The sequence below is a fragment of the Moschus berezovskii genome, chromosome 12, assembly GCF_049115385.1.
Source record: "Moschus berezovskii isolate FMDL1 chromosome 12, NW_MosBer_1.0, whole genome shotgun sequence".
NCBI classification, from domain to species: Eukaryota; Metazoa; Chordata; class Mammalia; order Artiodactyla; family Moschidae; genus Moschus; species Moschus berezovskii.
Window position 1 is genome coordinate 68,458,324 of NC_142471.1, and position 24,859 is coordinate 68,483,182.

At 39.8% G+C, this 24,859-nt stretch overlaps 1 protein-coding gene across 4 annotated transcripts in view; it reads right to left on the reverse strand.

The window, feature by feature from the left end:
- ARMH3 (armadillo like helical domain containing 3) overlaps positions 1-24,859 on the reverse strand; it is a 183,164-nt gene that overhangs the window by 76,542 nt on the left and 81,763 nt on the right. For all 4 annotated transcript variants that reach the window (XR_008685754.2, XM_055424803.2, XM_055424802.2 and 1 more), the window contains exon 23: positions 17,421-17,496. Coding sequence is in view for 3 of the 4 variants with exons in the window: in XM_055424803.2 (XP_055280778.1) it covers positions 17,421-17,496 (76 nt within the window). In the remaining variant the exon portion in view is untranslated. The remainder of the gene's footprint in view (positions 1-17,420; positions 17,497-24,859) is intronic.

Here is a 24,859-nt window from a genome sequence, read left to right on the forward strand (position 1 = left end):
GCCAGGCTCCTCTTCAATTCAGTTCAGTTTAGTTGCTCAGTCATGTCAGACTCTTTGCGACCCCATGAACCACAGCACGCCAGGCCTCCCTGTCTATCACCAACTCCTGGAGTTTACCCAAACTCATGTCTATTGGAGGACTTCCCTAGTGGCTCAGACGGTAAAGCATTTGCCTACAATGCGGGAGACCCAGGTTCAATCCCTGGGTCGGGAAGATCTCCCGGAGAAGGAAATGGCAACCCACTCCAGCATTCTTGCCTGGAAAATCCCATGGGCGGAGGAGCCTGGTAGGCTACAGTCCATGGTGTCACAAAGAGTCAGACACAACTGAGCAACTTCACGTTCATGTCCATTGAGTTGGTGATGTCATCCAACCACCTCATCTTCTGTCGTCCCCTTCTCCTCCTGCCTTCAATCTTCCCCAACATTAGGGTCTTTTCAAATAAGTCAGCTCTTTGCATCAGGTGGCCAAAATACTGGAGTTTCAGCTTCAACATCAATCCTTCCAATGAACACCCAGGACTGATCTCCTTTAGGATGGACTGGTTGGATCTCCTTGCAGTCCAAGGGACTCTCAAGAGTCTTCTCCAGCACCACAGTTCAAAAGCATCAATTCTTCGGCGATCAGCTTTCTTTACAGTCCAACTCTCACATCCATACATGACCACTGGAAAAACCATAGCCTTGACTAGATAGACCTTTGCTGACAAAGTAATGTCTCTGCTTTTTAATATGCTGTCTAGGTTGGTCATAACTTTCCTTCCAAGGTAAGCATCTTTTAATTTCATGGCTGCAGTCACCATCTGCAAAGAAATAAAGTCTGACACTGTTTCCCCATCTATTTCCCATGAAGTGATGGGACTGGATGTCATGATCTTAGTTTATTGAACGTTGAACTTTAAGCCAACTTTTTCACTCTCCTCTTTCACTGTCATCAAGAGGCTCTTGACTTCTTCTTCACTTTCTGCCATAAGGGTGGTGTTATCTGCATATCTGAGGTTATTCGTATTTCTCCCAGCAATCCTGATTCCAGCTTGTGCTTCATCCAGCCCAGCGCTTCTCATGATGTACTCTGCATATAAGTTAAATAAGCACGGTGACAATATACAGCCTTGACGTACTCCTTTTCCTATTTGGAACCAGTCTGTTGTTCCATGTTCAGTTCTAATTGTTGCTTCCTGACCTGCCTACAGGTTTCTCAAGAGGCAGGTCAGGTGGTCTGGTATTCCCATCTCTTTCAGAATTTTCCAGAGTTTATTGTGATCCACACAGTCAAAGGCTTTGGCATAGTCAATAAAGTAGAAATAGACGTTTTTCTGGAACTCTTGCTTTTTCGATGATCCAGCGAATGCTGGCAATTTGATCTTTGGTTCCTCTGCCTTTTCTAAAACCAGCTTGAACGTCTGGAATTTCATGGTTCAAGTCTCTTACCACACCATAAAATTATACAATAAAGATCCAATTAATAACCAACGGGACAGGGACAAACCAAAGGCCTTTGCTTTGTAAATACGCATTTACAGAAACAAAGAATATTGTGAAACGATTTGCTCTCCTGCCACACAGGGGCCATTCACTCAAACACCTGGGACCAAGGGCTAGAACATTCTAGAGCAAACTGCCAAAAATACATTTCTCCTCCAGTGTTCTTAGCAATTTCATCTGCAACTGTCTGCTGAGAAGAAAGCCCTTCCAACTCACCTCAAGAACCTGCACTCTTAATTACCTTAGTCTCCAGAAAGCAGCTACTCCATTATCACTGGCTCAGTCACAAAGGCAGTCCCTCCAAGCCATCTCCAAAAGGCTCAAATAAGTACTTGGCATAATTCATTAAGAAAGAGAAAAATATCAACATAATTAACAAGAAAAAAGATTGTCTAAGCGTTTCCCAAAACAACATTCAAAATAAGGTCATCTGATACATATAAGATCTCTCTAAACTAACTCAAAATTATGAGGTTCCTCAAGTTGGCTGTCACATTCCTATCAAATACTAGCCATTACAAAGGATGAGACCCCATACCGAGGAGGCCTTAACTGACACTCCCAGAGCATGCACCTGGAACCCACCAAGGAGATCCTTTAATTTCACATTCCAGATTCAGTACAGAGGGTTGGGCTCAAAGTTGACTCCTTTTCCCTAGGAGTCATACTCCACAGACTTGTTCGTTATCTGAGCCAATAAAAACAGGCCACAATCAGCAGTTCCAACCCTGCTGGGAGAAAATGAGATGCAAAAGACAGGGCACAGGATAAGAATACTTTCCACAAACCAACACTGACTCCAGATGTAAAAGAACACACCTAAGAACTCTTTCATGCACTACACATCAAAGTACTATGTCCTTCTCTCAGAAATCATATACATCCAAAACAAGTTTTCAGCAATTAGTCCTATTACTTTTGTACCTTTCCATCTAGTTATAAATTATAGCTCAACATGCAGGCATTAAGAGCCAGTAAGCTCTGATTGCTCACATTTTGAGTATAGAAAAAGAAATCAGTTCAGTTCAGTCGCTCAGTTGTGTCCGACTCTCCGCGACCCCATGAATCACAGCACGCCGGGCCTCCCTGTCCATCACCAACTCCTGGAGTACACTCAAACTCATGTCCACAGAGTCGGTGATGCCATCCAGCCATCTCATTCTCCGTCGTCCCCTTCTCCTCCCGCCCCCAACCTTTCCCAGCATCAGAGTCTTTTCCAGTGAGTCAACTCGTCACCTGAGGTGGCCAAAGTATTGCAGTTTCAGCTTTAGCATCAGTCCCTCCAATGAACATCCAGGATTGATCTCCTTTAGAATGGACTGGTTGGATCTCCTTGCAGTATAAGGGACTCTCAAGAGTCTTCTCCAACACCACAGTTCAAAAGAATAGCTGTGGGCTATTAGCTCACAAAGAATAGCGCAGGTTCTAGCATGCTGTATTTACCACCTACATGTGAAAAAAATCTCTCACAACGGAAATGTATGCATCTAAAGTTTAAATACAGACTTTCCCCCACTATCACCCAGTCCTAACTCCAGATATGAAAAAGTGGACAAAATTAGGGTCCTGTTTCTAATTCCTCCTTTCTCAGGAAATACGTGAAACTCTTCCCTTTAGTGTGTTATTTTGGCAAATAAAGTTTACTGGAATATTGCATGTATACATTATTTAAGGGCTACATAAGTAGTATTCATATAACACACAAATTTATATTATAAACTTGAACAACTTCTAATTCTGATAGGATCTATATGGTAAGCCCTAGAGCAACCACTAAAGAACAGTGAAAAAATCATTAAAGAAATTAAAGTGCTATATTAGAAAATGTCTACTTCATGCAAAAGAATGCAGTTAAGGTACAGAAGAAAAAAAAAACCTGAGACTAGAAATAAAACTAGAAATAAAATGGCAGACATAAGTCAAATTATATCAATAACATCACTAAATATGAAAGTAATAAACAATCCAATCAAAAGGTAGAGATTATCAGACTGGATAAAGTAGATAAGATCCAACAAATGCCATCTACTAGAGACATATTTTAAATTTAAAGGTATAAACAGATTGAAAGTAAAAAAAAAAAATGAGCACAAAAGATATGTCATAAAAGAAATGAAAGCAGAGAAAATTCAATAATAAAAATTGGAGATTGCAATACCCGTTCTTTAATGATGAAGAGAACAACTAGGCAGAAGATTAACACAAAATAGGAGATTTGAACAATATTATAAATCAACTAGATCTAACATAGAAGAGTACCCACAACCATAACAAACTATGTTTCCTTCAAGTGCATATGAAACATTCTCCAGGATACATCATATGCTAGGCCATAAAACAAACCTCAATAAATTTAAAATGACAGAAATCATACAAAGTATATTCTCCGACCAAGTTTCTTTCTATTATTGATTTCTAATTTCATTCTACTGTGGTCAGAGAATATACTTCCTATTATTACTATCATTTAAAACTTTTTGAGATTTGTTCTATGAAAGAGTAAACTAAGCTTAATGCAAGCAGAAGGAAGAAAATTTAAAAAAACAAGAATGAAAGTGAATGAAATACAGAATAGAAAAACAAAAGAGAAAAATAAATAAAACCAAAAGCTGATTCTTTGAAAGATCAACAAAACTGACAAATCTTTAGCTAGACTAACAAATAAAAAAAGAGGACATTCAAATTAGTAGAATCAGATATAAAGGAGAGCACATTACTACTTACTTTACAGGTTAAAAAAAGATTAGAAAGAAGTACTATGAATAACTCTACGTTAATAAATTAGACCACTTAGACAAAATGAACAGATTCCTAGGAAGACAAAAATTACCAAAATTGACTCAAGAAATAGACAGTTTGAATAGACCTATAACAAACAAAGACAATGAATTACAACTTCAGAAAAACCACCTGTGAAAAAGAGCCCAGGCCCTGGGGGCTTCACTGATTAACTGTACCAAAGATTTAAAGAATAATTAATACTAACTTTTCACAAAGTCTTCAAAAAACGAGACGGGATCACTTCCCCAACTCATTCTTTGACTCCAGCATTACCCTGATATCAAAATCAAAGACATCACCGGACAACTAGCAGTCGAGTAAGCAGAAGCGTAGGGATCACTGGGCAGCAAGGACTTGTTACCCAACCCAGTCCTCCTGGTGTGCATTTCTCTGTTCCAGGCCATGAACCGCAGACCGGACCCAGCAACATTTTTTCCCCAAACATCCCTGGATGAGGTAAAACTGCCAAGAGAGGACAGATTCCTCCTGAACGCATGTGGGGACAGTTCTGAGCACCAGGATTAACTTCCAAAGTTTACCTCAAGCTGGCCTTGGCCAGTGCAAACACCTTTTCACCATCATCTTCAGTCAATATCATAACCTTTGTGCAGGCATGACTAAAGTTTCTTTCCCCCTGCTCCTCACTGCCACCACAATGAAGGGACATCCCTAAGTAAGATAAATAAAAATATGATAATATTTAAAACAAAAAACAAATATCCCCCCTAAAGCCCAAAGGCATCACAAGAAAAGAACACTACAGAGCAGTTTTTCTTATGAATATGGACACAAAAATTCTTCAGAAAGATATTAACAATCTGAATCCAGCGACACATAGAAAGAATCATAAGCCATAAGTAAGTGAGATTTATCCTAGGAATACAAGATTGGTTTGCTATCTGAAAATCAATTAAACCATATCAATAGCATAAGAAGCAAAAACCACATGACCATCTCAACAGATGCACACAGAGTGACAAAACTCAACACCCTCTTGAGAAAAGGGAATACTCCTACACTCTTGGTGGGAATGTAAATTGGTACAGCCACTATGAAGAACAGTATGCAGGTTCCCTAAAAATCTAAAAATAGAATTGTCATATGACCCTGCAATCCCACTCTTGGCCATATGTTCCAGAGAAATACATGACTGAAAGGATACATGCACTCCAATGTTCACTGCAGCACTGTTTACAAAAGCCAAGACATGGAAGCAACCTAAATGTCCATTGACAGAGGAATGGATAAAGAAGATGTGGTACATTTATACAATGGAATATTACTCCGCCATTAAAAAGAAGGAAATAATGCCATTTGTAGCAACATGGATGGGTCTGGAGAGTGTCACACTGAGTGAAGTTAAGTCAGACAGATAAGAAGAAATATTGTATGACATCCCTTATATGTGAAATCTAAAAAGAAATGATACAAATGAACTTACAAAACAGAGACTCACAGACTTAAAAAATGAACTTATGTTTGCCAGGGGAAAGGGAATTTAGGGAGTTTGGGAAGGTTATGTATATACTGTTATATTCAAAATGGATAACCAACAAGGACCTACTATATAGCACATGGAAGTCTACTCAATGTTATGTGCCAGCCTAGATGGGAGAGGGGTTTGAGGGAGAATGGGTATGTGTATATGTATAGTTGAGTCCCTTCGCTATTCACCTGAAACTACCACAACACTGTTAATCAGCTATATGCCAATACAAAACAAAAAATTTATATAGTTTAAAAAGAAAAACAACAAAACCAACATCCTCTCAAGGTAAAACAAAACAAGCACACACACACACAAAACAAAACCAGAAACTATTAACAGAAATAGAAAGGAACTTCCTTAGCCTAAGAAAGGGCATATATCAAAAAAAAAAAAAAAAATCCACAGCTGTTTTTAATAAAATATTAGAAAGAAAAAAATTTTAAATACCTATAATCTCTCCAACCAGAGATATGAACACACTGGTTAGTTTCCTTTCATAGTCTCTTTTTCTTTCTTTTTGGCCCCTCCTCGAGGCATGACAGATAGATCTTAGTTACCTGACCAGTGATGGAACCAATGCCCCCTGCATCAGAAGCCCAGAATCTTAGCCACTGGACCACCAGGGAAGTTTGAAATAATACCATTTTGTATCTCTGGTCCCTTCCAAGTCCACATGAAGGGGGGTGAATGGAACTGAACAAAGCTGCATATGGAAGGTATTCGCTTGATTAGAATGAAGTCTTGTGCAGATCATCAGAACCCAGGCTGGTAAGACCCCAGATGTGCACATTCAGGACAGCAATTTTTTAAGAAGAAAATAATAATGAACAATAATATAGCATTGACTATATGCCAGGTACCTACCTAAGTGCTTTTCAAAACTGTCATTTAATCATCTCAACAATGACACAGGTTCCATTACTATCCTCACCTTACATATGTGGAAACTCAAGCAAAAAGTGGTTAAATAACTTCTTCAAAGTAAGCAAACAGTAGAGCTCAGATTTCAAGTCAGACAATCTAACTCTAGAGTCCCTGTTCTTAATCAAGCAGAGGAATAGCACAACTTAAAAACCAAAAGGAATGAAGACATGCAGAAAAAAACGTGGAGTCTCCATTTTTATACCTTATCAGTTAAGTTCCAAACTCAGCCTGATTCAAATTTAGAAATTAGAGTTGTGGTTATCTCAAAAAAAACAAAGTGGGTGCTGGGCAAACTGGATCTCCAGTTCCAAGAAAAACGAAGTTGGACTCTATCCTTACACTATGTTAAAAACGTCACTCAAAATGGATCAAACAGCTAAATGTAAAAGTTGAAACTATAATACTCTTCAAGAAACATAGGGGAAAAGCTTCATGACTAGCACTGGCAACGATTTCTTGTATATAACAACAAAAGCACTGACAACAACAACAAAAAATAGGTGGAAAGGGCGAAAATATTTGCAAACCGTAAGGCAGGATATTGGTATCCAGAATACATAAACTCAAGAACAACAACAAAACACAATTTAAAAACCCGCAAAGGACTTGAGTAGAAATTTCTCCAAGGAAGATACACAAATTTGGGCCAATAACCACATGAAAAGATACTCAACACTACTAGTTATCAGGGAACTGCAAATCAAAAATCACAGTGAGATACACTTTACACTTACAGGGATGGTTATGATTTTAAAAAACAGAAAATAACAAGTGCTGGCAAGACTGTGGAGAAATTGCAAACTTTGTGTATCACTGATGGAAATGTAAACTGGTGTGGCTGCCGTGGAAAAAGGTATGATGGTTCCTCAAAGTATTAAAAATAGAATTACCATATGGTCCAACAATCCGACTTCTGAGTATATACCCTAAAGGAGTGAAAGCATATCCTCAAGTATTTGTACACCCATGTTCACAGCAGCACTATTTACAATAGCCAAAAGGTAGAGGATACAACCATTTATCAATGGGTAAATGCATAAAGAAAATGAAATAAATAAATACACACACACACACGATGGAATACTGAATTTTGTCTTTAAAACAAGGAAAGAAATTCTGATATATGTTATGACATGGGAGAACCTTGCGGATATTATGCTAAGTAAAAAAGCCAGTCACAAAAGGACAAATAGTGTATAATTCCTCTTATATGAAGTTTCCAGAGTAGACATAAAGTAGAATGGTGATTGCCAGGACTTGGGAAGAGGAGGGAATGAGAAATTATTGCTTAATGAGTACAGCTACAGTCGGGGAAGATGAAAATGTTCTGGACATGGTTGGTGGAGGTGATGGTTGCACAACAGTGTGAATGTACTTAATGCCACAGAACTGCAGACTTAAGGGTTAAAAACGGTAAACTTTATGTTATAAATATTTGCTCACAATTTTTTTTTGAAAGCAAAGTGGAAGTCAGGTTGCAGTAAGGAAGGGTTTTATATGCTAAAGTAACACTTAAAATCACAGCAGCCGCAATTAAAAAAAAATCTTAATATTTCATTATATATTTCTGCATCTCCTAAACCAAGACTTCTTTACTGCACTGCAGTTGACCAAGCTCAGATATGACCTAATGCAAAAACCTCTCTTTGCAGCATAAACCAAGTTAGGGCAAAAGAGATGATAAACCACATGGGATTCAGTGTTTGGTTTTTCATTTCTAGCTGCTACAGTCTTAAGAGATTGGGGAACAGCAACTATTAGAATACTATGTAATGTTCCCAGTCACTGGGGAAACAATATTGCTGCAGCCTCATTATGGTGCTTTGTTTTAATCTGCATAATGCTTTTCATCCTCTGTAATGTGAGATCTGCAGGGTCTGATTAACAGAAGAAAGGTCATTACTGATAAGTTCTGATCCCAGGAATAATTTGAGCCTGCCTGTTACTTTGGAGTAGACAACTGGATGTACTCCTTGCTACTCAAGAGTCATCTGCCCAATACTTCTGCTCCTAACATTAATCATATTAGTCCATATTTACTATTCACTAGGGCTTCCCTGGTGGCTCAGAGGTTAAAGCGTCTTGCCTCCAATGCGGGAGACCCGGGTTCGATCACTGGGTTGGGAAAATCCCCTGGAGAAGGTAACCCACTCCAGTATTCTTGCCTGGAGAATCCCATGGACGGAGAAGCCTGGTAGGCTACAGTCCACGGGGTCGCAAAGAGTCGGACATGACTGAGCGACGGAACGGAACGGAATGGACTATTCACTAGACTAGGTTGCATCTTCCAGCTGAAGTGCTTGGTGTCAAACTGTTCCTCCTCTCAACTCACCAGTATCCATCCTGATAAGAGAGCTGTGACTAAGAGGCAAATTTTGCAGCCCAAAAAGGTGCATGAGCAAAGGGATTTGGGGGAATTTTGCCTGGCTGAGACCTTCCATTCCTTTGCCAATCCTAACTCTGTGGCCATCAATAGTAAATGTACCCTCCCTGATTACTGCCTGAGGGTGTTCCACACCTCCCTCTCTATGACATTCAGAATTCTGTACATAGCCCACTCCAAAGGGTATTATTCTCAATGAACCCCCTTAGCCAGCGGCTGCTGAATTTTTCTGTTCCTTAGAGTCCCCAGCAGAGTGTACATTTAAAGCATTCTTTTTTGGAGGGAGTGTTTTTTAGGATGAAAGAACACAGATACATAAGCACTAAGCAGGAGGGGAGAGCACACCTCAGCATCGGAACAAAAAGACCACTGGAGCAAACAGAGGACAGCAGGCAAACTCACTAGGTGAACAGTTAAGAGACTTACAAAGAAATGCACTTAATCCTCATTCCAAACCACACGCTTGTCACTAACCCCAGCAATATCTAAAAAGTCATTCTCAAAGACCAACTAAACTTTGGCTTAATGCATTTCAAATAAAGGGAAAAATTAATATATTAATCACAGAATTCAAACTTTATCCACCTTAAGAAAATCACAGATCAGGAGAAAAGCCCATTTGCAGTGATTCAGTCTCTATTTCTGTGAGCAACCAGAGAATAGGATTGTGAACTTGGTGCTAATAAAATGCTCATTAAGTAAAAAGGATTAAGGTGTTAACACGAAGAGATTCATTAAGGGCTTCAAATTACTTACCTTGTAAGCTTTTCGGTTAGATGAAGGTCAGATTTCAGTCTAACATTTTTATTCTTCTCTTCTGACTAATTAGGTTAAAAGTCAGCAGACATCTTCCCTAAAGTACAAGGCCTCACTGGGGTAGCCTGCTCAGTGGCGGCAGGAAATACTTAGCATAGAAGTGTCCAAGCAAAAGTTTCAAATGTTTTCCTTCTAGCCTTACACATAGTCCCTCAGACTATTTTTCCTTTGTGGATCAGTAGATCTTTGAAGGCAACTAAAGTAACAATTATACCAATCGGAATTTTAAAGGTGGAGCCACACTATTTTATTTTCCTTGTGGCAAAGCAATGGAATATCCCTAGAGGGGAAGAAACAAACATAGGGCCCTGTATATTAATGACATCAGGTGTTTCAATAAAAATAGCAGTTTCTAAGCAGCTGCATTTTAAGAATCTCTCTGAAGGATCAAACAGGAAGAGAGAGACAAATTGTTTAAACACAAATAACTTTCACAATTAAAGAACTAGCATGACTAAGCCACAAAAGACAAGTGAAAAGCAAACAGACTGACACTTGAGCAAATTTAGGCCTCCAAGCAAGTGGAAGTATTTTTAATTTTCAGTCACAATCTAAACTAAAAAAAAAAAAAAATGTCTGCAGTCTTCCTGCAGCTTTTCATTTGCTGGTGAGATACTGTTAGGGTTGCCATTACACGCAGTACATTCCAGAAGATCCCAAAGACATAACTTGTAGCTGTCATCAACTGGCAAACCAGTCTCGGAGGATCTTCCAGCTGTTAGATATCTGAAAATTTCACATGCAACCTAATCCCTTCCCATGATTATCAAAGAATATACTAGAGAAGAGGTGGCTAAGTTTGTTCACTCTGCCTTAGAATTCTTTTCAGGGGCTTCCCCAGTGGTCTAGTAGTTAAGACTCCGTGGCTTCAATCATTGGTTGGGGAAGTTCTGCATGCCTTGAGGTGCAGCCAAATTTAAAAAAGATCCTTTCCAGGTGTTGGATCAGCACAAATAACCTTTACAAACAACAGAGGTATATGTCACATACCATCACAATTTTACTGAAGCCTTTATATACTCTATCTTTGATGCTCAACTTGGGCCAAAAGTTAAATGTCCCACAGTAACCCAGGGAAACCCACAGGTCGAATTTTCTGACAGTCTCTTGTTTTCTAAACCACCAGAAGTTAAGAGTGTCATAGATGTGTCATAGTGTCATACAACACAAGGCCCATAAGGAGCAAAGCTAAGGAGCAGAAGGCAGCACTCATTACCATTGGCTGGATCACAACCTTGTCGTGGCAAAGGGGCCTGAGTAACTCAATGAAGCTATGAGCCATGCCATGCAGGGCCTCCCAAGATGGACAGGTCATAATAGAGTTCTAACAAAATGTCCACTGGAGGAGGGAATGACAAACCACTCCAGTATTCTTGCCTCAAAAACCCCATGAACAGTATAAAAAGGCAAAAAGATATGACACCGGAATAAGACCTCCCCAGGTCAGAAGATGTCCAGTATGCTACTGGGGAAGCGTGGAGAAATAACTCCATAAAAAATTAAGAGGCTGGGCCAAAGCAAAACAATGCACAGCTGTCATTGTGTCTGGTGATGAAAATAAAGTCTGATGCTGTAAAGAACAATATTGTACAGCAAAGGACTAATGCTGAAACTGAAACTCCAATACTTTGGCCACCTGATGTGGAAAGCTGACTCACTATAAAAGACCCTGATGCTGGAAAAGATTGAGGGCAGGAGGAGAAGGGGACGACAGAGGATGAAATGGTGTTGGATAGCATCACTGACTCAATGGACATGAGTCTGAACAAATTCTGGGAGACAGTGAAGGACAGGGAAACCTGGCATGCTGCAGCCCTTAGGATCACAAAGAGTCAAACAGGACTGAGCGACTGAACACAACAACAGTGGGAATGCAGACTTCTTAGGCATACCACATTTTTCCCTCAGAGAAAAGAATACTCTTTGGACCATTGTTAGTCAAAGCATCAAAGCCTACCCACAAAGAAAAGCAAAACAGCTTTTAAGGGTAACATGTTAACATATATAAAAGGAATAAATGAAGACACACATAGGAAACATTCTAAGTGCTCAAAATACTAACCCTGAAAAACAGTATGGCAATTCCTCAAAATACTAAACATAGGTGTGCTCCACACCCACCAGAGACATTCGGAGGGCTCAAAGAAAATCTTGTGCACATCAGGACCCAGAAGACCCACAGAGACTGAGCCAGACCCGCTTTTGAGTGTGTGAGTGTCTCCTGAGAAGGCATGGGTCAGTAGTGGCCTGCCACAGGGACAGGGGCTCTGGCTGCAGCAAACCTGGGTCACGCAGCGTGTGGCATAAGCCCTCTTGGAGGAGGTCGCCATTAGTTCCATCATAGAGCTGTCAAGCAGACAGCAGAACAATTATACCAAAGAAATTCTCGCACTGTTAAGAAAGTTATAGGACCCATAGCACATTTCCCAACCTGGGGATCCAGCAAAGAGATTGAGAACCCCCAGGGAATTTGACTTTGAAGGTCAGTGGGATTTGATTACAAAACTTTCACAGGACTGGGTAAACAGACTCTTGGAGGGTACAAACAAAACCTTGTGCACACCAGGAGCAAGGAGAAAGGAACAGTGTCCTTACAAGAGACTAAGCCTCAATCACTGACTGAGGTGACTGTCAGTGTCCAAGAGTCTCTGGCGGAGGCATGGGTAAACAGTGGCCTGCTGCAGGGTCAGGGGCACTGAATACAACAGTGCGTGCACAAGTCCTTTTGAAGGAGGTGCCATTACCTTCATTACCCCTACCACAGTTTGGCCTCAGGACAGCTATTTCAAATCCTAAAAGATGATGCTGTGAAAGTCCTACACTCAATATGCTAGCAAATTTGGAAAACTCAGCAGTGGCCACAGGACTGGAAAAGGTCAGTTTTCATTCCAATCACAAAGAAAGGCAATGCCAAAGAATGTTCAAACTACTGCACAATTGGACTCATCTCACATGCCAGCAAAATCATTCTGAAAATTCTCCAAGTGAGGCTTCAACAGTAAGTGAACTGAGAACTTTGAGATGTTCAAGCTGGATTCAGAAAAGGCAGAAGAACCAGAGATCAAACTGCCAACATCCGTTGTATCATAAGAAAAGTAAGAGAGTTCTAGAAAAACATCTACTTCTGCTTTATTGACTATGCCAAAGCATTCAACTGTGTGGATCACAACAAACTGTGAAAAATTCTTAAAGAGATGGGAATATCAGTCCACTTTACCTAGGACTTCTGTTAGCTCAGTTGGTAAAGAATCTGCCTGCAATGCAGGAGACCCTGGTTTGATTCCTGGGTTGGGAAGATCCCCTGGAGAAGGGAAAGGCTACCCACTCCAGTGTTCTTGGGTTTCCCTTGTGGCTCAGCTGGTAAAGAATTCGCCTGCAATGTGGGAGACCTGGGTTCGATCCCTGGGTTGGGAAGATCCCCTGGAGAAGGGAAAGGCTACCCACTCCAGTATTATGGCCTGGGGAATTTGAATCCTGGACTGTATAGTTCATGGGGTGGCAAAGAGTCAGACATGACTTTCACTTTCACTACCTGCCTCCTGAGAAATCTGTATTTCTGGACATGAAACAATGGACTGGTTCCAAATTGGGAAAGGAGTATGACAAGGATGTATATTGTCCCCCTGCTTATTAAATTTATATGCAGAGTACATCAAGCAAACTGCCGGGCTGGATGAAGCACAAGCTGGAATCAAGATTGTTGGGAGCAATACTAATAACCTCAGATACGTAGATGACACCACCCTTATGGCAGAAAGCGAAGAGGAACTGAAGAGCCTCTTCATGAAAGTGAAAGAGGAGAGAGAAAAAGCTGGTTTAAAACTCAACATTCAAAAAACTGAGATCATGGCATCCAGTCCCATCATTCCATGGCAAAGAGATGGGGAAACAATGGAAACAGTGACAGATTTTCTTTTCTTGGGCTCCAAAATCACTCCAGATGGTGATTGCAGCCATGAAATTAAAAGATTCCTGCTCCCTGGAAAAAAAGCTACGACCAACCTAAACAGCATATTAAAAATCAGAGACATTACTTTGCCAACATAGGTCCATCAAGTCAAAGCTATGGTTTTTCCATCAGTCACGTATGGATGTGAAAGTTGGACCAAAAAGAAAGCTGAGCGCTGAAGAATTGATGTTTTTGCACTGTGGTGTTGGAGAAGACTTTTGAGAGTCCCTTGGACTGCAACGAGATCAAACCAGTCAATCCTAAAGGAAATCAGTCCTGAATATTCACTGGAAAGACTGATGCGGAAGCTGAAGCTCCAATACTTTGTCCATCTGATGCAAAGAACTGACTGATTGGAAAAGACCCTGATGCTGGGAAAGACTGAAGGCAGGAGAAGGGAACGACAGAGGATGAGATGGTTGGATGCCATCACTGACTCGATGGACATGAGTTTGAATAAGCTCCAGGAGTTGGTGATGGAAAGGAAAGCCTGGCGTGCTGCAGTCCATGGGGTAGCAAAGAGTCAGACACGACTGAGAAACTGAACTGAGGTGTGCTCAGTTGCTCAATCGTATCCAACTCTGGGTGCCACATGGACTCTAGCCCACCAGGCTCTTCCATCCATGGAATTTTCCAGCCAAGAGTACTGCAGTGCTTGCCACTTCCTACCCTAGGGGATCTTCCAGACCCAAGGATTCAACCAGCGTATGTGTCTCCTGCATTGGCATGCCGATTCTTTACCACTAGCACCACCTGGGAAGCCCCATTAAATATAGTTATTGTTCAGACGCTCAGTCATTTCCAACTCTTTGTGACCCCATGGACTGTAGCAAGCCCGCCTTCCTTGTCCATCATCAACTCCAAGAGTTTGCTCAAACTCATGTCTGTTGAGTTGATGCCATTCAACCATCTCATCCTCTGTTGCCCCCTTCTCCTCCTGCCCTCAATCTTTCCCAGCATCAGGGTCTTTTCCAGTGAGTCCGCTCTTAGTATCTATCCATTAAACATAGGCTTACCACACAATCCACCCGTTCTACTTCTGGGTATATATTTGCAAAAGAAGCAAAAGCAGGAACTGAACAGATATTTGTACACCCATGCACAGATAGCCAAAAACACAACAACAAAAAGGTAAAAGCAATTCACTTGGGATCTCATCAGTGGATGATGGATAAACAAAATGTGGCACCTATATACTTGGAAAATTACTCAGCCTAAAAAGGAAGGAAATTCTGACAAGTGCTACATCGGTGATGAACTGTAAAGGTATTATGCTAAATGAAATGACCAGTATTTTATAGTTTTCTAAGTATTATAATATACATAATTCTCATAACCGCTTCTCTATAAAACAACTGACAGCCTCATGACCTCCATTTTATAGATAGTAGGAAGAGGTCCAGAGAAGCTAAATAAGTTGCTCAGGTCACACATTAAGTGGTAGAGACAAAAATTAAAAACCCAGTTTCTCTAACTCAAATGTCTATGCTCAAGCTCCTTTCAATACATCATACTCAGTTTTCTATTTACTTTCAAAGTAATACTAAAGAAGGAGGCATTACAATATAAAAGAAAGAGCCCTGGATTTGGAATTAGAAGAACTATGATTAATTCTCAGATTTTACACACGAGAATTGTGGGACTTTTTACAATTCAAATATCTTCAAGATTAAGTTTCCTCATTGGTTAAAAAGTATACTCTATAGGGTTTGACGACTGAAGAAGACAGCAATTTTTGAAAGAGCAGTACCTAGTTTAGCACTTACTAAATGAAAATAAATTTTAAAAAGGAAACAAGTAAACTTCTGCAGGCTTAGCATCACCAATATATTCCCCTGATCTGGTGTTAGTGTGATAAGTGATATTCTAAAACATCTTTCCAGTAATCTCTTGAAAAATCTGACTGGATCTTTAATATTTTCTACATATATTCCAAGTCTAATTCATTAGCAACAGTGAAGATGATATAATTACTGTCTGTAGCAAGTTCATCAAGAAGTCTGAGGAATGAAAATGAAGGTATAGGCCTGACTTACAAAGAGAATCATGTCATGGTTATAGGCATATGCTCTAAGCCCAGGCCAGTCCATTCTGGGGTATTCAGAAAAAGGACAGGTCAACGGTTTAAATCAGCTGTTTGATGGCCCCTGGGAAGAATAAAGACAGCAGCCAAACCAGAAGCCACTGAAAGGAAAAGCAACAATGCAGGAGATAAAGCAAGCATAAAAGACTGATCAAGGAAACAAGCCCCAGATGAAAAGGCACTGCCTGAAAACCCTAAGTAAACACATGAATAAATAAACACAACATAAATTATACCCATATGCACTTCATTCTGTAGTCCAGAATCTGGTGTTTCTTTCAAACACCGACATTTGTCACACTGTCCTTCGGTCACAAAGGGCTCTTTAGGAGAAGGCAGTTTGTAATTCCTAATTCCTATAGAAAGTCACATTTATCATAAGGATATACTACAGTATCTGGCTTATTTGCTAGATGCAAATATATATGAAGTTGTGAGATTTATAAAACTATGTTTGCTGCAAAATGTCTCTGGGGGTTAGGTAAAGCAGGTCAACCTTAATGCAACACCCTCAATGCAATCTTGTTAGCACATCTCACCTTCCTGCTCCCTCACCCCTGCCCTCCCAAAACACACATTTCACACATTTCCTGTCACTGCAGGGACAGGACATTTTACCTTAAAAGAAAGGGGTGGCAAGAAAAGAAAGATATAGAAATAAATATTGTATCTCAGCTCTGTCACAAATTAGAATCTATATCAAGTTGTAAACGTGCATTACTATTACTGGGAATGTCTGGCAAAACTTACATCTGGAGCTAAATCAAGTTTCCCCATCTGTTGGGTTTGCCTCTTCTACTCAATGTTAATTTTTCAATTGTTTGCAAGAGCAATATAATAACTGCTGAGAAAATAAAAAATGATAGGCACAAAGGGAGCGAGGAATGTAACACAAGTCAGCTTTAGGTTTCATGACACTGAAAGCACATTCTCTCCATTTACAAACAGCTCTCTCCTGTGAGTGTGTGCTATTTTCTCAAGACCCTAAACCAACTCCATGTCTGACTCAATTTTATCCAATACATATAGCACTCTATAATTGCCATGCTGTTTCATAAGGAACCTAAAATGACTAAGCCCCATGAGCTCCATTTGGCTCTGTTTACCACAAACAGAAATAGCCATGTAAAGCAAAACGTCAAAAGTTCCAGATCCCATGAGTCATTCATTCAACTCATGGAGAAAGGCAGAAAAAAATTTCCAGAGAAAGGCTTTCAGATGGCCTATACACAGAAACCACTTTGGCAACAAAGAGGCCTGAAAAGGGTTTGCAACTACCTCCTGGTAAGAGAGATTCATAAACAAGCAAATTCTGTGAGCTATTTCAATATGACAAAATGAAAGTCACATGCATTCCTGCTTTTCTTGATCAAATACGAAAATTTCTTCCACTCCTACAGACATCAGGGCTTAAAACAGTAGTGATGTTCAACACATTTCACTTAGAAAGGTACAATAAACCTCAGGATTAACCACAGAACTCTGAAAGAGATAAGTCCTCACTTCTTACCTGATATTAACCAACGCATGAGTCACCTTGCTAGCTGCTTCTTTCCACTGGCCTGCATTGGTAGAAAGCCTCAGGACTGGAAAAAAGGAAAGAACAAAGATGTGTCAGACCACTGGTATTAAACAAATATGAGAAGTGAAGACACAATGCAGAATATCACTATTGAAAAAACCAAACGGAGTCTGTGCCAATCTTCTATTTAAGACATCCTAATCTAGAGAAGAGATCTCTTGTTTTTCCTATTCTGTTGTTTTCCTCTATTTCTTTGCATTGATCGCTGAGGAAGGCTTTCTTATCTCTCCTTGCTACTCTCTGGAACTCTGCATTCAGATGCTTATATCTTTCCTTTTCTCCTTTGCTTTTCGCTTCTCTTCTTTTCACGGCTATTTGTAAAGCCTCCTCAGACAGCCATTTTGCTTTTTTGCATTTCTTTTCCATGGGGATGGTCTTGGTCCCTGTCTCCTGTACAATGTCACGAACCTCTGTCCATAGTTTATCAGGCACTCTATCTATCAGATCTAGTCCCTTAAATCTATTTCTCACTTCCACTGTATAATCATAAGGGATTTGATTTAGGTCATATCTGAATGGTCTAATGGTTTTTCCCTACTTTCTTCAATTTCAGTCTGAATTTGGCAATAAGGAGATCATGATCTGAGCCACAGTCAGCTCCTGGTCTTGTTTTTGCTAACTGTACAGAGCTTCTCCATCTTTGGTTGTAAAGAATATAATCAATCTGATTTCGGTGTTGACCATTTGGTGATGTCCATGTGTAGAGTCTTCTCTTGTGTTGCTGGAAGAGGGTGTTTGCTATGACCAGTGCGTTCTCTTAGCAAAACTCTATTCCTTTGCCCTGCTTCATTCTGTGCTCCAAGGCCAAATTTGCCTGTTACTCCGGGTGTTTCTTGACTTCCTACTTTTGCATTCCAGTCTTTGCCAACAAAGGTCCGTCTAGTCAAGGCTATGGTTTTTCCAGTGGTCATGTACACATGTGAGAGTTGGACTGTGAAGAAAGGTGATTGCCAAAGAATTCATGCTTTTGAACTGTGGTGTTGGAGAAGACTCTTGAGAGTCCCTTGGACTGCAAGGAGATCCAACCAGTCCATTCTAAAGGAGATCGATCCTGGGTGTTCATTGGAAGGACTGATGCTAAAGCTGAAACTCCAATACTTTGGCCACCTCATGCAAAGAGTTGACTCACTGGAAAAGACTCTGATGCTGGGAGGGATTGGGGGCGGGAGGAGAAGAGGACGACAGAGAATGAGATGGCTGGATGGCATCACCGACTCGATGGACGTGAGTTTGAGTGAACTCTGGGAGTTGGTGATGGACAGGGAAGCCTGGCGTGCTGTGATTCATGGGGTTGCAAAGAGTCAGTCACAACTGAGTGACTGAACTGAACTGAAGTGAATCCAGAGAAAAAAAATAAGGGCTTATTCTCAACTATCTTTCCTGCAATTTTTTCCCTCTTTCTTTCACTTTCTACCAAAATATTCTACTCCTCTGCCTTGGGTTTCCCTCTCTCCACTCCCGGCTAAAATGTTTCCATACTTAGTTCTTACATTCATTTAAAATCTACACTGGGGTAACCTGATTGCCACAGTAATCATTTCCCTAATAGTTGGGGCCGATTTAGTGGAATTGGCCAGCTGAGTAAGTGTCCCTTCCTGTTCCACATACAGTGTATCTTTCTCCTAAAGGTCTGAACCGGGTCAAATAGGATAAATAATCTTGTCAGACAGAGGATGGTCATGTTTCAATCAAAGAGTAACCTGCTTTAGCTCCCTTGACTTAACTGTGTGACCTGCAGCATGAATCAACTAGAATATTCTTCCCTTCTCTGACCAAAGTCTCTTATACCCTTACTCACAGAAGGGATGATGGAAATACAGTTTCCAGGTGGTGCTAGTTGTATAGAACCCACCTGCCAATACAGGAGACGTAAGAGACTTGGATTTGATCCCTGGGTCAGGAAGATACTCTGGAACCCACTCCAATGTTCTTGCCTGGAGAATCCCATGAACAGAGGAGCCAGGCGGGCTATGGCCCACAAGGTCACAAAGAGTCAGACATGACTGAAGCAATTTTGTATACACAAATGCATATTCTCTATCAGCTATGAGCTTCAGGGCCACATATTACAGTACCTACACTCTTTCGGAAAAGAGACAAACCAGTACAAGCGTTCCTTAAAAGAACAAGCATACAGTAGGCACTCCAAGTATATGTTTTTAATGAGTGAATAACAAATATGAACTAAACATGTAGAGAGTCTACTATGTGCCAGAAACTGGACAAAGAATATATACAATACAGCACATATATGAGACTCAGAGGAGACAAACAATTAATCAATCAAGTTCATTCACAGAACTGTAAGTAACGGGGCTAGAATTTAAACCTGGAGAGAATGGTCCTACAGCCTGTACTTGATACAGAGTGGTTAAGAGTGTGAACTCTGAAGCCAACTGTTGGTGTCCAAGTCTAGCCTTTGCTATTTACTAGAGAAAAACAGCAATACTTACATGAAAGGATTACTATGAAAATCAAGTAACTTATATATATATAAAGCCTTAGATCAGTACCTGACACACAGTAATTGTTACATAAGTATTAATATTAGCTATTATTCATTAAATAGACTGTCTTTCAAACAAATGCAAGAATATACTTAAGACTTTCTCAGAGGAGAAAGTTAGTTAGTTGATCAGAGCCTAACATTAAAAAACATATAACCAATCTGAATAGGTACCATCACTACCAAATCCTGACCAGTATTCCTCTAGCAAGAGTAGTAGTAGCAGCAGCTGTACTAGAGGGAGGGCATATAGCTGTAATAGGGGAAGAAAACTCATCTGGCTGCTCTGCATCTATTTCAGCAATATTTCATTTTTATAAATTCATGCAATTTTACGAAAGAGAAAATGGAAGCCTTAATAAAACATTATCAGAGTGCTGCTTTCCTAATTTACAAGATTTAGTGCAGGGGAACTCAGTTTCAAGTTAGAGCTTTTCAGTCTCAACTCAGGGTTTCATTAAGTGTATGCACAAATTTATTCATGAATGAACAAAACTGTTTCAAGCAGGTCAGACATATTTTTTTCAACTCAGTTGCAAAAACTGTTTAGATATTTCCGTTTTCCACTAGACCCTCCACTAAATCATAAATTCTCTGATGGTGAGAATCTAGTATTTGTGGAGTTGAAGTGAATTTTACTCCCCTTACCTCAGAGAGGTATTCAACTCTGTTCATGGATTATTTCTCTGTTAACATCCTGTCACTTCTGTTCCTTAGTGAACAGGCACCCAAATGACCTCATCACTGCATTTCCAAGGGAAACAAGCTTTCCAAGCCCTTGGCTTTTACATTCTTTTCTAAGTTCCCAAATTTAAACACAAAATTATCTCAAAACGCCCAAATGCCTCAAGCTAAGGTTATCATTTAGGTAGTACAAAGTATGATACACAAAAACAGCATACCATGCAGCTATTTAAAAAAGAGACTTAAGTAATAGCAAAAACTGGAAACAACCATAATTTTCATGAAAGGAAAGAATGGTTAAATAAACTGTATCTGTACTATGCAAAAAAAAGAAAGGGGGGAGAGAGAAAGAAACTTAAGAAAACTACCAAAAAAAAAATACAAAAATGTTCTACAACGGTTAAAAAAAAAAAGAAATAGGAAAACATGATCACAATTATGTAAAACTATGCATAAAGTAGACTAATACGTGCACGCGTGCTAAGTCGCTTCAGTCGTGTCTGACTCTATGTGACCCCTGTGGACCGTAGCCCACCGAGCTCCTCTGTCCATGGGATTCTCCAGGTGAGAATACTTGAATAGGTTGCCATGCCCTCCTCCAGGGGATTTTCTCAACCCAGGGATAGAACCCACATCCCTTACATCTCCTGCATTAACAGGTGGGTTTTTACCACTAGCACCACCTGGGAAGCCCATATGAAAGAAAAGAGAGATTGTATTAAATAAAAAAATTTGTACCTTGTTTTTTCTTTAGTACTGGTAATTATCTTTTTCCAAAAGGAAAAAAGCACTTCAAAATACGGTATCATTTATGGTTCAGGGTAGCTTGTGTCTAGGTCCTTCCTCATCAGTGGCTATCACTGCAGTAACTTAACTGCCAGAGGAATATTAAATGTGTGTCTTTATCAACAGTCTCCCTCTTCTAGCCATGATGAAGTAACAAGACATAATTAATCCTTCTACCTTAAATAATAAAAAACTGAACAAAATATAAGAAACAATAGCTTTCAGACATTAGACAATGGGTATAGAGAACTGAGATCCTTGAAGATGGAAAACAAACAAGGTGAGCCCTAGAATTATCCCAGTTTACTGTGTGAAAAAGTTTCCAACCTACAGGGCAGAGAGGAGGAACTTAAACAGAATCCAGAAGCTTGCCAAATCAAAGACACAGAGATTAGCAACTGGACAGGCCAAGGCACCTAGAATTTGTGGGGTAGAGTACTGTAGAGGAGGGAGTTTAACAGGGTATTCTATAAGTTCGTAGAGGGGTCCTCTTACATCTTTTGCTGAGCACTGATCTGCACATAAGAAAGAGAAAACTACTCAAGCCCGGGGGTAAAGAACCACTGGAAAAGAGAAGAAATTGTGGAGCTCATGGAAGGCTCTACAAGCAAAATAATTTGCATTTCCACCAGCAAGAGTAGAAAAACCTACTAATATATGAATTATCAGGAAGAATCTTCAGATGGGTACTGCATTAGTAATCTGGCCAAATTAGCCTATAATAAAAGTTGCTCTTAACCCAACTTAATAACCCTTAAATGCAAATCCTAAAAGGATGAAACTGATTCCACACAACATAACTGCATTCCAGAACAAAGTCTAACATTATATAAAGGAACATAATAAAATCAAACCTTACAACATTAACATCACAATGTTCAAAATCCAATTTAAAAATTACCAGCATTCAAGAAGTAGAAAGGGGACTTCCCTGATGGTCCAGTGATTAAGAAAACACCCTGCAGAACTATACTCAATATTTCGTAATAACCTATAGTGGAAAATAATCTAAAAAAGAATACACATATGTATACACACACACACACGGATCACTTTTCTCTATACCTGAAACTGATACAACATTGTAAATCAACTGTTTCAATAAAAATTTCTCAATAAAGAAAAAAAAAAAATCCACCTTGCAATGCAGGGGACACAGGTTCAATCCCAGGTCTGAGAACTAAGATCCCACTAGAGAGTCCATGTGCTGCAACCAAAGATCCCACATGATGCAACGAAGATCCTGCATGCCACAACTAAGACCCAACGCAGCCTAATTAATTAACTTTAAAAACCCAAAGAAGTCAGAAAAACATAACCCATAAGCAGGAGAAAAATCAGTCAATAAAACAGACCTAGACATGAAGAGAGATGATGGAGTTAGTGGGAAAGGACATTAAAACAGCTATTGTAAATATGCTCTATATGCTCAGGAAGGTACCAAGTGAAAAGAAAACTTGTGTTCACATAAAGCTGTGTACAAAAATGTTTACAGAGGTTTTATTTACTATCCCTAAAAACTGGAAACTTTCTAAATGTCCTTCCACTGATAAATGGATAAGCTAAACTGACATATTCCCATAATGGAATATTACCCCATAATAAAAAGGAACAAACTACTGATACATGCATCAACATGGATAACTTCAATCAAATTATATATATAAGAAGCCAGACTCAAAAAACAGTATGATGTCATCTATATACTTTTTTAGAAACGACAAAATCATGGGGACAAGGAATAGATCAGTGGTTGCTAGAAAATGGCTAGGAGCTGATCTCACAGGAGTGGGTGGAGGAGTTGATCTCACAGGAGTACAGAGAAGAGAGAAGTTTTTGAGATGGTAAAACTCTTCTAAATCTTGATTTTCTGTGATAATTATACTTCTATATGCATTTGCTAAAATTCAGAACAGTACATTAAAAATGGTGAATTATACCATATATGTAAATTATACTTCAAAAAAACCTGACTAAAAAATACATTTTTTTTCCACCTGAAGTTTCATCATACTTTACACAAAATGTAGAGTATTGAAACATGCCACCTCCTACTATTTGTTGTGTTTCATTTAGTAAAATTAACTTTCCTCTTTGTACTTTCTTAGTACATCTAAGCATTCCCAGATATCCTTTCTTCTCTTGTTGCTCTAACGGCAAACATTGATCTCATTTGACCGTGTACATGGCTCAACTGCGCAGGTAAGTCAGACATCTATAAAATACCTCCCCCACTCCAACTCTCCCTCCTTTCCACACTTAAAGACCTCTTTATTCATCCATTAATGGGTACTAAAGCCTCTTGGGCAGCTCTTCACTCTTGGAAAATTCTATATTCTTAAAAACAAGGACACTGGTAAAAGCCGGGTAAATGCAAACCACACCAGGGTACACTGAGAACACTCTGCCAATGGAAATTTGCTAGAGGGTTCTCATGAAGACTTCCTAGCTCAAAAAAAAAAAAAAAGACGTGTGACTTGATATGACAATGGGAACCTCTTATTCTTTTTTTTTTTTTAAGTGGTTTTTTTTTGTAATTAATTTATTTTTTATTGGAGGCAAATTATTTTACAATATTATATTGGTTGGTTTTGCCATACATTGACATGAATTCGCCCCAGGTTTACATAAGTTCCCCCTCCTGAACCCCCCTCCCACCTCCCTCCTCCCTTTATCCTCCCTCTGGGTCATCCCCGCATGCCAGCCTCGAGCATCCTGTAACATGCATTGACCCTGAACTAGTGATTCATTTCACATATGACAACATACGTGTTTCAATGACATTCTCCCAAATCATCCCACCCTCACCCTCTCCCACAGAGTTCCAAAGACTGATCTATACATCTGTGTCTCTTTTGCTGTCTCGTATACAGGGTTTTCATTTGCATCTTTCTAAATTCCAGGGAACCTCTTATTCTGAGGGGAGCTGACCTGATGCTAAAGCTATTACACTGAGAATGAGAGAGCAGGGAAATAGAAAAAAACAATTTCCTCCTAGGCAATCCTTTCCACTCTGGTTCTACTCTTTCTCCAGGTATTCCAAATCCCCTCTACTTTACTCATGATACATACAGGAGTCCCAAGCAGAAGATGAACTTTTCATAAATAGTCCCAACAATAGGGATAAAGTAAACTAATCAATAGTGACAGAAAGCAGATAGGGGTTGCCTAGGGATAACGGCGGAGAAGGCAATGGCAAGCCACTCCAGTATTCTTGCCTAGAAAATCCCATGGATGGAGGAGCCTGGTAGGCTGCAGTCCATGGGGTCGCTAGGGGTCGGACACGACTGAGTGACTTTACTTTCACTTTTCACTTTCACACATTGGAGAAGGCAATGGCAACCCACTCCAGTGTTCTTGCCTGGAGAACCCCAAGGAAGGGGGAGCCTGG